The sequence below is a fragment of the Dipodomys merriami genome, unplaced genomic scaffold (assembly GCF_024711535.1).
Source record: "Dipodomys merriami isolate MVZ:Mamm:240054 unplaced genomic scaffold, mDipMer1.0.p SCAF_21, whole genome shotgun sequence".
NCBI lineage: Eukaryota > Metazoa > Chordata > Mammalia > Rodentia > Heteromyidae > Dipodomys > Dipodomys merriami.
In genome coordinates, this window is record NW_027203493.1 from 5039862 (window position 1) to 5055499 (window position 15638).

The 15638-nt window shown below is 40.5% G+C and overlaps 1 protein-coding gene across 1 annotated transcript; it reads left to right on the forward strand.

Moving 5' to 3' along the window:
• The first annotated feature begins 1279 nt into the window (after positions 1-1279).
• On the forward strand, positions 1280-15246 carry LOC138834174 (zinc finger protein 14-like). Its single transcript, XM_070032930.1, is given in 6 exon segments — positions 1280-1336; positions 10897-11023; positions 11231-11291; positions 12146-12832; positions 12907-13597; positions 13599-15246. Coding segments are annotated over 6 exon segments (2148 nt in total). The 5' UTR covers positions 1280-1333; the 3' UTR covers positions 14178-15246.
• Positions 15247-15638: the final 392 nt, after the last annotated feature.

The following is a 15638-nucleotide window of genomic DNA, read 5'->3' on the forward strand; positions in this document are numbered from 1 at the left end:
GAAGATACTTGGGAACTTGAAGAAAATTTAGAATCTCCAGAATTAATTTTGCCTTTATTCACAAACAAATTAGAAAAGGCTGGCACATAAAGAAAATCTTTATCTGACAGTGAACCTAGCAATATCAAATCAGGCTATAAAACAGATGCTGCTGAAAAACCAAGGGGATTTTCTGAGAGTCTGGATCTGAATAAATAAACAGACAACAATGGAGAAATCATATTTCTACTAAAGGGAAATTCAGATAAGGCTAATCTGGTATGGGAGAAAGAAGTGAATATGAAATGTCCTCAAATTGCAATTGCTTTTTATAAAGAAAGACATGCCATTCTAGTACAGGAGATGCTCTCTAATTGTTTGCATTATATATGTGTGTATGTATGATATATGTGTGTGCTTATACATTATATATATATATATATATGCAAAATGCAAGTCTTGGTTTACAAATTAGTAGCTTGAAACAGTAACTATGTTCTAATGAGATCAACTTTGATGTGTTGTTTTGGAAGTAGTATTGAGGGAGCTGTTGAGATTTTTCTTTTTCTGTGTCAACAGCACTGGCAACTTTCAAGAAATATAATAAAGGTTTTCTGTAGTTGTTTCCCTTATCAGAAAAGAAAAACACAGTGCAGCACAATGTATCATCCAACCCTTTCTCTGGGACTGGCAAGCCTTCAGTACACTCTAGATTCTCATAATCATCCTGCCTTCCCTCACCCACCCCCCCGCCCCGCCCCCGTCTGCTGGGAAAGTCATGTTGCCTGTGAACAAATGTAAGATTTTTACTTTATTGCTTTAATTAGGCACACGGCACACACCCTTTCAGACGAGGCATTCGCATTAAATTTGATCTTTTTGGAGGGATACAATTAACGATATGAGAAGCATATTTTCAAAATTAAGGGCAAGGTAAGACTAGATCCTACAATGATTTGGACATCTGCTAGCCAGCCTGACTGACAGGTGATTAGCCTCCCCTCAGCTGTTGAAAGTGTACAGCTAGCCAAGGAACTAAAGGAATGCAGCTGCAACTTGTTACTTTGCAATTAACCTGGAGTGGGCGTTGACCCTGCTGTCAGTCATGGATCAGAGGGTTGGTCTTAATTGGATCGCTATCCAATCAGGTGGCTGTAGGGCGGGGAACTCTGAAATCTGTCCAATCAGTAGCTGGTAATTGTTGATTTCCCCCTCCTGGAACCTGGAAAAGTGCTTTAGGTCCGGGCTGTGGTGTGGAAAGCCCAGGTCCTCCAGGCAGAGCTGCGTGACTCCGCTTGTCCTTCTGTCCTGAGCGGGTGTTTATAAAGGACCAGGGGACTCGAGGAAGCTGGACATGGTGAGTATGAGGCTCACGTGGGGAACCCCTCTCCAGGAGGGTGAGGGGGGTGTCAGGGCCCTGAAGGGGCTGTGATGGGTCCGGGTCTCCCCTTCCCGCTCAGCCCTGTGGTGGGGGTCGCAGCCGGTGCCCCTGGGCCCTCTGCCCCCCGTCCTTCCCGGTGAGACCTGAATTCCTGTCCTGCTGCTGCTGGACAGTGACACGGATACACCCCAGAGCCCTGCTCCCCAGACAGAGCTGCTGGGGGGAAGGGAGGTGACATTATTCAGACCCCCGAGTGGGGAGTGGGGTCCCTGTTCTGCAGACCTCGGGGCACCTGCTCCTTCTTGTCTTCTCCAGGACACACTTCATATTACCCTGAAATCTCTTTTCCTTTCCTTTCTTCCTTTTTTGTGCCCATCCTGGGCCTTGAACTCAGGGCCTGAGTCCTATCCCTGATTGTGTTGTGTGTGTGTGTGTGTGGTGTGTGCTTAATGTTCACACTCTACCACTTAACCACAGCTCCACTTTCTCCTGGATACTTTATTGGAGATGAGAGTCTTGCAGGTATTCCTTTCGCTGGGATCTTTGCTTCTTGAGTAGCTAGGACTTACAGGCATGAGCCACGGGCTCTTGGCTTGCGCTGCATTTTCTAAATGGTTGGAAGCGGTACCTCAAATCTATGACTGGAGTCTCCCCCCAAGCCCCCCGCAATGTACAGGTATTATCTTTATTTACAGCCATGGGGGACTCTGGGGAGGTGAGTGGGATTCAGGGTGCTGCTTTTCTGACGTCATTGGTATCCTTGGCTAGTTTCTGAACAGTGTTTCCAAAAGTGAACTGAGATAGGATGCGAGGTTATATTGAAAGGAGCCTTGTGTTGGTGGGATCTCCCAAAACTGGACAGAAAGCCATCTCAAGGTCAAGGCAGAAAGGAGATGTTCTTTCAGGGAGGAGCAAAGGAGAGTAGAAAGACGGGACAGGGGAGGGCTGGTGGAGGGCCCACATCAGCTCCTGGGCAAGAGGGCAGGCTGATCTCCAGCGTGACTATAAAGGCAGGATTGTGCTTGTTCGGCTGGCCAGTGGGTTAGAGATCACAGGCCCGAAATAAAGAAACAAAGGACTTTTGCTTTGTCAGAGTTGTGTTACTGCTGGAATGATTAGTTTTTAATTCTATGTTGTTGTAAAGATACTGTACAGAGGGGTTACAGTTACATGTATAAGGCAATGAGTACATTTCTTGTTGAGCATTGTTACCCCTTCCTTTGTTCTCCCACTATACCTTCCCCTCCTCACTTCCCTCACTCCCCACCCCCAAGTTGTAAAGTTCATTTCTAATATACTGTCTTGTGGGTAGCATTGTTTCAGCGTTTTGATATTCCCCTTCACCTCCCCAAGTTAGACAAATGTATATAGAAGATACAGGGTACCAAAATCAAGTACAGTGACAACAGGGGATATACCACTATGTTTATTGCAGCATTATTCACCATAGTTAAGATATGGAACCAACCCAGATGCACATCAGTAGATGAATGGATCAGGAAAATGAATGGGTCAAGAAAGAATGACACCGCCCTACTTGTTAGGAAATGGGAAGACTTGGAAAAAATCATATTAAGTGAAGTAAGGTGGTTTCCTTCATTTGTAATAATAATTAGTATATGTCTAGGATAATTTTATGAGATGAGCAGAAAATCTCAAAAGCTATATACATATGACCATATAAGATGATGCTGAGTGAAATGAACCCCAAGATATGGACACAAGAAATCTTTCTTTTTTTGGGGGGGGGGGTCCGGTCGTGGGGCCTGAACTCTGGGCCTGGGCGCTGTCCCTCAGCTCTTCAGCTCAAGGCTAGCGCTCTACCACTATGAGCCACAGCGCCACTTCCGGCTTTTTTTTTCTTTTTGTTTATGTGGTGCTGAGGAATCGAACCCAGGGCCTCGAGCATGCAAGGCAAGCGCTCTACCACTGAGCCACCTTCCCAGCCCCAAGAAATCTTTCTTTGTTATTGTTTTTAATGAATGATTTTTTGAGTCAGAACAATGAGAATTCTGAGAGCCTTACTTTATTGTGTATTTAAAAGTAAGACTGTTGCCGGGCGCTGGTGGCTCACGCCTGTAATCCTAGCTACTCAGGAGGCTGAGATCTGAAGATCGTGGTTCAAAGCCAGCCCAGGCAGGAGAGACCATGAGACTCCTATCTCCAATAAACCACCAGAAAACCGGAAGTGGCGCTGTAGCTCAAGTGGCAGAGCGCTCGCCTTGAGCTGAAGAGCTGAGGCACAGCGCACAAGCCCAGAGTTCAAGCCCCAGGACCGACAAAAAAAAAGTAAGACTGTCTAAGGGTAATGAGAAAAGTGTCTGTTTGCATTGGATGGTTTTTAGGTTTGCATCCTCTAATACATTACAAATAATGCCAATTTTTCTTATATGTATTTCACTTTATGCTTTCACTTGATCATAATTTGTCCTTCATTCATCGTATGAATAGCCTTAGCATTCTGGAGTGAATATTTTAGCAAATAAGATGTAATAGATGTGGTACATCTTTAAGAGCATTCTTCATTGAATTGCTGGTAGGACTAGTGTTTTCTCCAGAAAAATCAATTGCTCTGTTTTCTTCAGAACATATTTAACAGTCCACATTCCTTAGTCAGCACTCCTTATCAGCCTTCACTGAGTCCAAAAACTTGCATAAACATAAAACATGTCAATGGAGAGAAACTGGCAGGATGGATGAAAGGGGAGAAGAATATGCTTAGCAAGCATAAGGTGGTCCTGTGTTTAAATCTCATTGCTGCCAAAATAACTTAACTAATTAAATAAAGAATACATCCCTGAACAAAAGAAAGACCCTTTGAACATGGTCAATATGAGAAAGCATTCATCATATCTTATTCTATTCAGTAGCTAACAGGCCAGTTGCTTGCTGGTTAGGAAATTGAGATTTCAATGTGAAGAATGACTCAAGTAAGATAGACTAGTTAGGCAAACAAACTCAGCAAGTCTGAGGTTCTAAGCCTTTTACTAGTAGAAAGAGAAAGGGGAAGAGAAGAGGACAGGAAAGGAGGGAAGGAGAAGAGAAGAGAGTCTGAGATGAAGGACTACACTGGAGAGAAGATTTTTTTTCTTCATGCACAATGTGGGAATAGTTCCTTACCATATGACCTTTGTGTTGAACTTGACAATGTCTAGTGAAAAGAGGCAAGGTCACGAAAGGGTATGGGGACACCTCTAGGAGTTTGTTTGAATTGCATAAAAGAACATATTATGGCGTGAAATCCTCCACACAGGATGTGTAGAAGCCTTCAATTACTCCAGGAGTGCTAACATAGTGCACTGAAAATGCATTTAGCATCAGAATCTTTTAAAACCAAGGCATCAGCTGAAGCAGTATTTTAAATCTCCTGTGGAAATTCCTTATATGGTGAAATCCTGCTAATATAAGCTTTATCAATAGCTCGATTGACAATAATTTCTATTAAATAATCCAAACATCATCTGTAGGTGTTCTTTTAAAAGTTTTTGTCAGGCTCCCAGCCACTGACCCGAACCTTGCGGATCTCGAGGTCACGTGCACCTGGGAGCCTTGGGCATGCCCAAATAAAACCCTCTTGCCTTTGCAAAAAAAAAAGTTTTTGTCAGTGGCTCTTAATCATGTAGATTTCTGGACTATGTGATTCTCATTATTTTTTTGTTGGTTGTGGGGCTTGAACTCTGAGCCTGGGTGTTGTCCCTCAGCTGTTCAGCTCAAGGCTAGTGCTCTATCACTTGAGTGCCACTTTTGGTTTGCTAGTGGTTTATTGGAGAAAAGAGTCTCAAGGACTTTCCTGCCTGGGCTGGCTTTGAACCATGATTCTCAGTGCTCAGCCTCCTGTCTAGCTAGGATTACAGGTATGAGCCACTGGCTGCCCAACTTGTTTCTCATTTTTGTTCTTGAATATAAACCTTAAGGTGAGAATTCTGTGTGGTTTGTTAAATCACTTTATAACATAGATTGATAGTGTCCTGTTTAATAATGCCTATTGGTTTTTTCTGCTTTTATTTTAAACCATGTCTGTCCATTCATGAATGAAAAGTAATTCTATATGCTAGTGGATTAACTTTTATCTATTTTTAACATGAATGTGGCAAATGACCATTAAAAGGTAGATTTTTATGAATTGATTGAGGTTTTCTATTGGACTAATATTGCAGGTTTTTCCTTTATATATTTTTATCCCAGACTATTTTGACTTGAATGGCATTTTTATGTGGTTTTAATATCATTCAGATTTTTCATTTACATTGCTTTCCAACAAGATGTTGAAAAATTGCTCTGTCAATACACTTTCTTCCAGCTGGTGTCAAACTCATGCTAAGTTACGTCTGTCTCTGCAATTATAAGGATGTGCCACCATACTTTGCTCAAGAAGGTTCTTAACTGTTTCAAGCAAACACACACACACACACACACACACACACACACACACACACACACACACACACACACACACACACACACACAAACATTTTGGTACTGGTCCTAGTGCTTGAATTCAGGACTTGGACTGTCCCTGAATTTTTCCACTCCAAGTCTGGTGCTCTACTACTTGAGCCACAACTCTATTTCAGGCATTTTGATGGTAAATTGGAGACAATAGTCTCAAAGATTTTCTTGCCCTGGATGGGTTTGAACCATTATCCTTAGATCTTAGCCTCCTGAATAGTTAGGTTTACAAGTGTGAGCCACTGGAACCTGGCTCAAGCATTTATACTTTAACATTTTTTTTGTTTTTGTTGTTTTGTTTTTTTTGTTTTTAATGTACTGACAAGATGCCTGCTAACATGCAAACATACTTACATTCTGTTTGCTAAATACTTCCTCTAATGCTTAGTCATTAACTTGTGCTTACAAATTGTGCCATCTTACCTTGTATGAATTTCATTTCATACTTTTATTTTGATCCAATTTGTCCTTCAATCGTCATACCAACCACTTTGTCATGCCCCTGTATTTTTTTGGTAAATGTCTTAGCATTTATCAATGTAATGACTGGAGAACATCTCATTGAATTTCTGACAGGACTAGTGTTTCTTTTAGGCAAATCAACTGATCTTCGTTGCTGTACTGTGTGAACTGAGCTGATGAATGGATGTTTGGTTACTCCCTGATAGTTGTGAACCTGGAAGCCTATAAAGATGGAATGAGAGAAAACCCAATATATGAGAACAGTTTTATATTAGTTAGAAGGAAAGAATCTCACTGCTTCTTATGTTTCATATGTCCTTCATTCATCATATGAATAGCTTTATCATTATGGTGTAAATGTTTTATCAAATAAAATATAATAGATGTGGTACATCTTTAAGAGAACTTCTGATAGGACTAGTGTTCTCTCCAGGAAAATCAATTGCTCTGTTTTCTCCAGGACAGATGGATAGTCTGCATTTTTAATCAGCATTCCTTACCAGCCTTCACTGAGTCCAGAAACTTGCATAAACATAAAACATGCCATTGGAACTCAGGAACCTGCAGGATGGATCAAATGGGAGAAAAATCTGCTTAGCAAGTATAAGGTGGTCCTGTGTTTAAATCTCATTGCTGCCAAAGTAACTTAACTAACTAAATAATCCCAGAACAAAAGAAACTGGTGAGACATACATACACAGGATATATTTGATTTTATCTTGGTTTATTCTACACATTGAGTAGGTCTATGTGCCTTGGAGGTGTATAACATGACTTTTCATAAGAATTCCCTTTTCAGTGAATGCAAAGTCTGCACCCATCTGCTGAAACTGGTTTCCTTTTGTAACAATTAAGAAAGTGTTTCCCACAGCACATCCTAAACACTCTTCTCTCATCATTAGAATTACTTTTCAAATTTGTTCATTGGCTCCCACAGTTGGATGAAAATATCTACGTTGAAAATACACTTAAACCACCTAACTTTTTCTTGGTGTATGGAGTCTGATTGTGACTTAATGTCATGGTGAGAAAGTGTAGATAGATAAGATGTACATTGATGGTGTAGGTAAAATAAAATAGTTGACTTATTTATGAAGAATGTTGAGGACTGTCTTCTAAAGATGATCTTCAGCGGGGTGCCGGTGGCTCACGCCTGTAATCCTAGCTACTCAAGAGGCTAAGATCTGAGGATCACAGTTCAAAGCCAGCCTGGGTGAGGAAAGACTCTTATCTCCAATAAACCATCAGAAAACCAGAAGTGGTGCTGTGGCTCAAGTGATAGAGCACTGGCTTTGTGCTGAAGAGCTCAGGGATAGTAGCCAGGCCCAGAGTTCAAGCCCCACAACTGTCAGGGGAACCACAACAACAAAAAGACTATCTTCAGTTTCTCAACTCAGCAAAAAGCACAGGAAATCAAATGTTTGGTCTTAAGATCTGGTTTGTGAAATACAGTTTAACTCAGAACAAATGAACCCAGCTTTTGTATATGTCAGCTTAACAAATGTCAGGATGCTTTAAATTACTTTGTGTACTTCCTCTTAAACAAACTGCAATCTTAAGTTATTGACTTGACAAGGAGTAGACCTCCAGGTTGACCATAGCAGGGTGTTGACAAAAGAATATGAGTGTCAGATTATTGCTGGACTTGTTGCATCTTTCCTAGGTTGAAGACGTTTTGGATAAAATTAGAGTTTCTGAATATATTAAGAGACCAAACTTAGGAGGGAAGGGCTTCTACAAGCCATTACAAACGGAGTGTTCTTAAACTGAATAGGATGATGCCCAGGTAAGGCAGTAAAGTCCTGATTCTGTCAAAGCTGTCACTGTGTAGGACTCATACAGGAGAAGCTAAAGTGAGGAAACAAACCTGAAGAGGCCCCCATATTGTTCAAGAAAGAAAACTGGCTTCCGGAATGTGCCCATGGTCACCCAGAGATCCTCCCTGCTGGAGTTGATTGTGGACAAAGGGATGCAGAGTTGTATTGGGTGTTGGTGTCCTGCATCTTGTATATAAAATTTTCTAATTGGGGGAGGGGAAGGGAAATAAGAAAATGCTGAAACAAAGATACAGGTTGACCCATTGCAACAATGAGATGTACAAAACACTATGTTAAAAACAAACAACAACTTTGGGGTAAGGGAAGGAGGAGTGGGGGAGGAAAGGGATGTAAGGGAAAAACAAAGGAGGGGGTAACAATGCTCGATATATATTAAAAATTAAAAATAGAATATTCAAAGCCAAAACAAAAGAAAAGAAAAAGAAAAAGATTCAGAGGGCCTAGGAAGCTTTGGTAGGACATAGCGGTCAATCACCTTTTGGTCTTTGATCCCAGCTACCTTCAATCCTGGGACAATCCTTTTTCCAATGACACATTTGCTTAGGTATAGAGCAGGACCTTTTTAGCGGCTTCTTTTCTTGCCAAGACTCTTGGCTCAGCTGTCCTGGTCACTGGCAGTTGTAGCGGCTGCTCTTCTACATAGCTACCTCCTCCACATTTTTCACTGAGTCCAGCTGGGTGCTTTGATGGTGTCAAGATGTCTCTTAAGGCTTCAGGTGCCCATTTGGTGTTCACTCTGTGTTTCTCCTCCATCTGGTCCCAGTTATTGAATTAATATTCACAAGACAGTCTCCCATCAATCACTTAGGAGAAATATGACACAAAGCCAGCTTTTAAAGCTATCAGTGTATACCAGGAATGGGTGGAGTATTATAGTGGGTGTCTGGCAATGTATACCCTCCTAGGAGTTGGGATGTATTTCAGTATACTATCTTTTCCATTTCCCTCTACTACTATCCTTGCTTTACTCCTTTACTTCTCCTTTCTTTTTCTCCCTTTCCCTATCTTCCTTTTCCTCTTCCCTCTTCTCCCTTCCCCTTCTCTCCTCTTCTATTCCTTCCATTCTCCTCCTTTTCCTCCTTTCCTCCCAGTTTCTCTCTCTTTTTCTCTCTCCCTCTCTCCCTCCTTCCCTCCCTCCTCCCTCCTCTGTCTCTGTCTCTGTCTATCTCTGTCTCTGTCTCTCTGTCTCTCTGTCTCTGTCTCTGTCTCTGTCTCTGTCTCTGTCTCTGTCTCTCTCTGTCTCTCTGTCTCTCTGTCTCTGTCTCTGTCTCTGTCTCTGTCTCTGTCTCTCTCTCTCTCTCTCTCTCTCTCTCTCTCTCTCTCTCTCTCTCTCTCTCTCTCTCTCTCTCTCTCTCTTTCTCCCTTTTTGATAGTGGGAATTGAACTCTAGGCCTTACCCTTGCTAAGGAGGCACCCTACCTCTTATTTCTGAGGCACACGTGCTTCTCTTTGCACCAATTAGTTTTTGAGACAGGACTTGTTTTTCCACCTAGTAGTATGGCTGGTTCTAGGCTTCACATCACGGCTGGGATGATAGGTGTTTGCCACTAACTCTAGCTTCTTCCATGGATGTGAAGTGTTCTGACTGCAGAGGGCCAAATTTGGTGTGTTTGAGAGATGATCTGTGAGTAGAATGATTTTTTAAGGATTGTTGGAGTGTCATTTCCACCACAGAGATCCTAGAGCCTTTGGGCTTCCTGAGCTACTGGAATGTCTGGTTGTTTTAAGTTTCTTTCTAGCATACTAGAAACATGAGACTTTTTCAAGATGACTTTTTGGGGGTTGTTAAAAAAAAACCTCAGGTACAAATCCACAATGCAGCCTCTGAATATTAGGATAAATAACTGGATTGCAGATTGATATAGGGTTGAAGGTACAGGAATGCCAGTGGAAGTTGTGTTCTTGATCCTCCATTCTTAACCAATTCTGCTCTTATCTTGTGACTTTGAACCTCTCTGTCACTTGGATGTTTTATGCATCAGGGTCATAACTCATCATTTGTACATGGTTTGTATCTTAAGTAGAGATGTCTTGGCAATTTTTCTTGCTTGCTGATCAACACATTCTATACTGGTGCTTTATGCTGAGTCCAGTGCCGAGTTTTCGCTTTATTGCTCATCTTTGACTCCTTTGAGAGGAAAATTCATTCTGAGATCTAAAGGTGAATTGATGGTGACTTTCAACATTTTATACTCTTTGTGGCTATTGTGAGACCAGGTCTTGGCATATGACTTAGCCCACTGCTATTCCTATGAACATTTGGCACCATAGTGATATAGTTTTTTGCATCTATTTCAATAGCAAAGAAGGGAGTATTATGCATGTTTCCAACTAGATATGAATTTGTTGCTTCCTCATTTATTAGAAATGTGTGGTTCTGACCACCATTGTGTGATGCTTGATCTGTCAAAAATCCATTTTGTGGGGCTGGGAAGGTGGCTCAGTGGTAGAGCGCTTGCCTTGCATGCCTGAGGCCCTGGGTTTGATTCCTCAGCACCACATAAGCAAAAAGAAAAAAAAGCCAGAAGTGGAGCTGTTGCTCAATGGTAGAGTGTTAGCCTTGAGCTGAAGAGCTGAAGGACAGTGCTCAGGCCCAGAGTTCAGGCCCCACGACCGGACCCAAAAAAAGAATTGGTATTGTAGAAACCTGAAAGTTTAGCTCAAGAATAAGAGTTTGGTGGTCATGAATACCGGGAGAACTCATCCTCATGTAAGTTTGCATGGAATCCATTTATTTTGTGCAGTGATGTTCACTATTCTCTCTGGAAATGTATGTACATGTTTTAGGAGCCTGTGACCTTTGAGGATGTGGCCATAAACTTCACTGTGGAAGAATGGGCTTTGATGGATCATTCTGAAAAGAAACTTTACAGAGATGTGATGTTAGAAACTTTCAGGAACCTAATTTCTATAGGTAAACATGGTTTGCATCATTTCCTTCATTACTTTTGAACTACTGATTCTTCATAATCAGTGCTTTTGCACTATTTGGATGATGATAGTGGAATTTTTATTAGTTGAAAATTCTAGGCATAATCACATCATGCCATGAATATAATTTGATCTAAGTTTTTAAAATAATTCCAAATAAGACATTGATTTCCCTGTGTCTCTATTATAGGAATAACAAGGGAAGGAGTGGATATTAAAGATGACTACAAAAATCTCAAGAGGAAAATACGGTAAGGTAGCCACTATTGACTCCCACTTGATGGCTTAAATTCAGAGGATCAAAGTTCAAGGTTAACCCCAACAGAAATGTCTGTGACATTCCTTTTCAAAATCAGCACAAAAATAGCTAGAGGCATGGCTTGAGTGCTAGAGCACCAGCCAAGTGAGCATGTGGCCCTGGTACTAAAAGAAAAGACCTGGTACTAAATTCAAGACCTGGTACTAAAAGAAAAACAACAACAACAACGTATTATACCAAGAAGATAAAGCACTTCATTTAGGTACTATGGAATAATAGCACATTTAAAAATCCAACAAATGATATAAACATAGCTTAAAATTGATTTAGCCTCAGAAATTTTTCTTTAAATCTACATTTATGTTGGTCATACAGAATTAGAAAATTCAAAGTCTGAAATATGCCAATATTGGGAATAGAAGAGCACCAAGATACTACAGGAAATACATTGTAATATTTTATCAAATTTCTTCAGATTTTGGGTTCCAAGTGAAAAAGTGAAGTGAAAAAGAATTTTATATTAACCTCATGAGACACATTATAACATATCTCATAGGTATAATCAAAGACTGTAAATCCAACATGTCTTTGGTCCTTAGCTTCTCATTCTATAAATGGTTCTAGCAGTAGCACTGCATGATTAGAGATAGTTAAATGCTTAACATGGAAATAATGTTGATCAAAAACTTCCAAATATCTCTGTTTAGATAATGACTTTCCTCAAATCCTCATGCAGAAACTTTAATCCATAAATAAAGGCCTGTTTAATATTATAAGATTTAAAACTAAAACATGATAGATAATTTACAGTTCAAACAGTCATAATTCACTCTTCCTATTTTACAGAACTGAAAAACTAAAGAAAGTCTGTGAACCTAAACAAAGTATTTATTGTACAGAATTTCTCTGTCAACCTCCAGACCATATTATGAATATCAAACCTCTTGGAGAAACATCATGCACAAGTTGTATAGAAGTTCCCATCAATGAGGCCCTCAAAGGTCACATTGGTCACACAACCCATAAGAATCAGGAATATCGAGAAAACCAACTTACTCATAAGCAATGCTATCAGCTTTTCCTTTATTCTTGTTGCTTTGAGAGACACGAAGAGAAAGAAATTGGAAAGACTCAACCATGTGCTGATGCATTCAAGAGCATCACCAAAACTGTGTTGATGGGTTCTGATCAGAATTATAAGAGCCCTGAAGTTAAACATCATGAATATAATTGGTGTGGGAAAGCTTCCAGGATGTGCAATGACACTCAAAAACATGAAGGTACTCACAAGGAAGTGAATCCATTATGGTGTAAACAATACGGAGAAGCTTTTAGACTTTCTTTCACACCCATAAACAAAATCGCAATGAAGACAAACACCTTGAATGTGAGTGTTGTGAGGAAGCCTTTACTACACGTGGTAGTCTACAAGCTCATGAGAGATTTGACACTGGAGGGAAACTCGATAGATATAAGCAGTTGGGGAAATCCTTCAGTTTTAGCAAACCTCAGAGTCATAAGAGGAGTCAAAAAGTCCAGTAATCCTATGGATGTAAGCAATGTGGGCAAACTTTTAGTTGTTGTCATTTCTTTCAAAAACATCAAAGGATTCATGCTGGAGAGAATCCTCAAGAATCTAAGCAATGTCCTCAACCCAGTACTTCTCATGACCTCCAAGGACATGAAACCCACCATGGAGAGAAACAGTATGTATGCCAGCACTGTGGCAAAGCCTTCACTCTATACAAAAGCCTGCAGATACATGAACGAATTCACACTGGATGGAAAGTCAATGGATGTCAGCACTGTGGGAAAGCCTTCACTTCTTTCACTAAACTTAAGATCCATGAAAGAACTCACACTGGGGAGAAACCTGATAGATGTAAGCCATGTGGGAAGGCTTTTGCATCCTCTAGGTACTTTCAGATACATGAAAGAAGTCACACAGGAGAAAGGCCCTTCAAATGTAAGCAATGTGAGCAAGACGTCACTTCTTCCAGATAACTTCAAATACATGAGAAAACTCACACTGGAGAGAACCCCTATGAATGTAAACAATGTGGCAAAGCTTTTACATCTACCTGTCACCTAAAAATACACACAAGAACTCACACAGGATAGAAACCATTTGGGTATAAGCAGTGTGGGAAATCTTTTGCTTCATCCAGTTACCTCAAAAGACATGAAAGAAATCACACTGGAAACAAACCCTTTGGATGCAAGCAATGTGGAAAATTCTTCAATAGTTCCAGTTACCTTCAAATACATGAAAGAATTCACACTGGAGAGAAAATCTTAGGGGTGCAAGCAATGTGGGAAATCCTTCAATACTTCCAGGTACCTTCAGATGCATGAAAGAACTCACACTGGGGAGAAACCTTATGTCTGTAAGCTGTGCAGCAAAGCTTTCACATTTTGCAGTTACCTCCAAAGGTATGAGAGAACTCACACTGGTGAGAAGTCCTACAGGTGTAAGCTGTGTGACAAAGCCTTCAATAACTCAGGTGACCTTCAAAGGCATGAGAGAACTCACACTGGAGAGAAACCCTATGTGTGTAAGCTGTGTGACAAAGCCTTCATTTCTTCCAGTCACCTTCAAGCACGTATAAGAACTCACACTGGAGAGAAACACCATGGATGTAAACAATGCAGGAAAGCATACAGGTCTTCCAGTCACCTTCAAATACATGAAAGAAGTCACACTGGGGAAAAACCTTATGGGTGTAAGCAATGTGCAAAAACCTTCACTTGTTCAACTCAACTGAAGAGACCTGAACGAACTCACACTGGAGAGAAACCTTATGGATGCTGGCAGTGTGGGAAAGCCTTTACTTTCTTAAGTCACCTTAAGAGACATGAAAAAAAGCACACTGGTTAAAAAAAACTACAGATATAATTTATGCAAGTCCTTATCTCTTGCAGTAACCTTCAGTTGCATGAAAGATGTATACAGGAGAGAAAACCAGTAGATGTAAGCAGTGTGAAGAGCCTTCATTAATTGCAGTTGCCTTCAAATATATGAAAGGAAAACTAAAACACAATGATGCAAAACTTCATAGAGCTAAGCCATGTGATTTAATTCAGAAACAAGGAAGAACCAGGAAAATAAAGAAGGAAAGCTAATCAAAGAAGGAAGATTTTACCATATGATATCCTTGTCAGTTGGGAAAAATTTATACTAGATTAAACAAACAGGAAATGTGTAACATTAGAAGACTTGAATATCACAAGATATTTCTAGCACTCATGACAAGGCTGTGTAGGGCGAGCATCTGGTGATACTTCTACTTAGCTGAGTTTAATTTGAACTATAGATATGAAAGAAGATGGTATGAAGAGATGTCTTTTTTTTTTTAATTAAAAAAAAAGCTAAAATCTGATGAGCACAGTTCAAAGCCAGTCCAAGAAAGTCAATGAGATTCTTATGTCCAATGAAAAAGCTGGAAGTAGAGCTGTGGCTCAAGTAGTAGATCCCTAGATTGAACAAAAAACTTGGGGATAGCACCCAGGCCATGAGTTTGTGCTCCAGGACCAACGCACATGCGTGTTGTATGTACAATTATTTAGTAGTTATATGAAGGAGTTTCAATTCCAAAAGTCAGATTATGAGTGCAGTGCATCATGACCCGTATCACCCCTTCCATTGTTCTCTTCCCTTCCTTCCCCATCTTATCCCTAATCTCAAGTTAGGTAGCTCAATTTTTATATAGTGTACATTAAATTTAATGACTGCATTTGCTCTTGCTTTCTCCTTCCATTGTGTACCCCCTCTTTCATCCTCTGTTCTCTGAACTTCCTGATATTTATTTTGTTACACTGTTTGTTGATCCTAGTAGCTGCACATTTGGATTTCTCCCTATGGTGTAGCACCCATCCTTTAGTCAGTTTGTTTGTTCTTTGTGTGTGTAAGTGTGTGTGTGTGTGTGTGTGTGTGTGTGTGTGTGTGTGTGTGTGTGTGTTATCATGGATGTTTGTTTATTAAATCTAATGAAGAGAAATCTTGAAGAAATTTTCCCATGATCTACAAATGAAAACCCACAGTGGATTAAAATCTATACTTACTACAAGAAAGAGAACTAGGTGAGTGCACTTGAGAGTGCTGGATTGCAAGAGGCATCAAATGAGAGGTTATTTGCAGACACTCGTGTCTGTTATTCCATCTGTTCCAGAGGTTGAGATCTGGAAGATCGCAGTCTGATGACAGCCTGGCTAGAAAAAGTCAATAAGGTTCCATCTCTCATTAACTAACAAAAACACCCAACTTCTGTCTGAAGTGTTAGAGACCCTGCCAGAAGCCAGAAAGCCACGAGTGAGCACAAGCTCCAGTACTGGCACAATA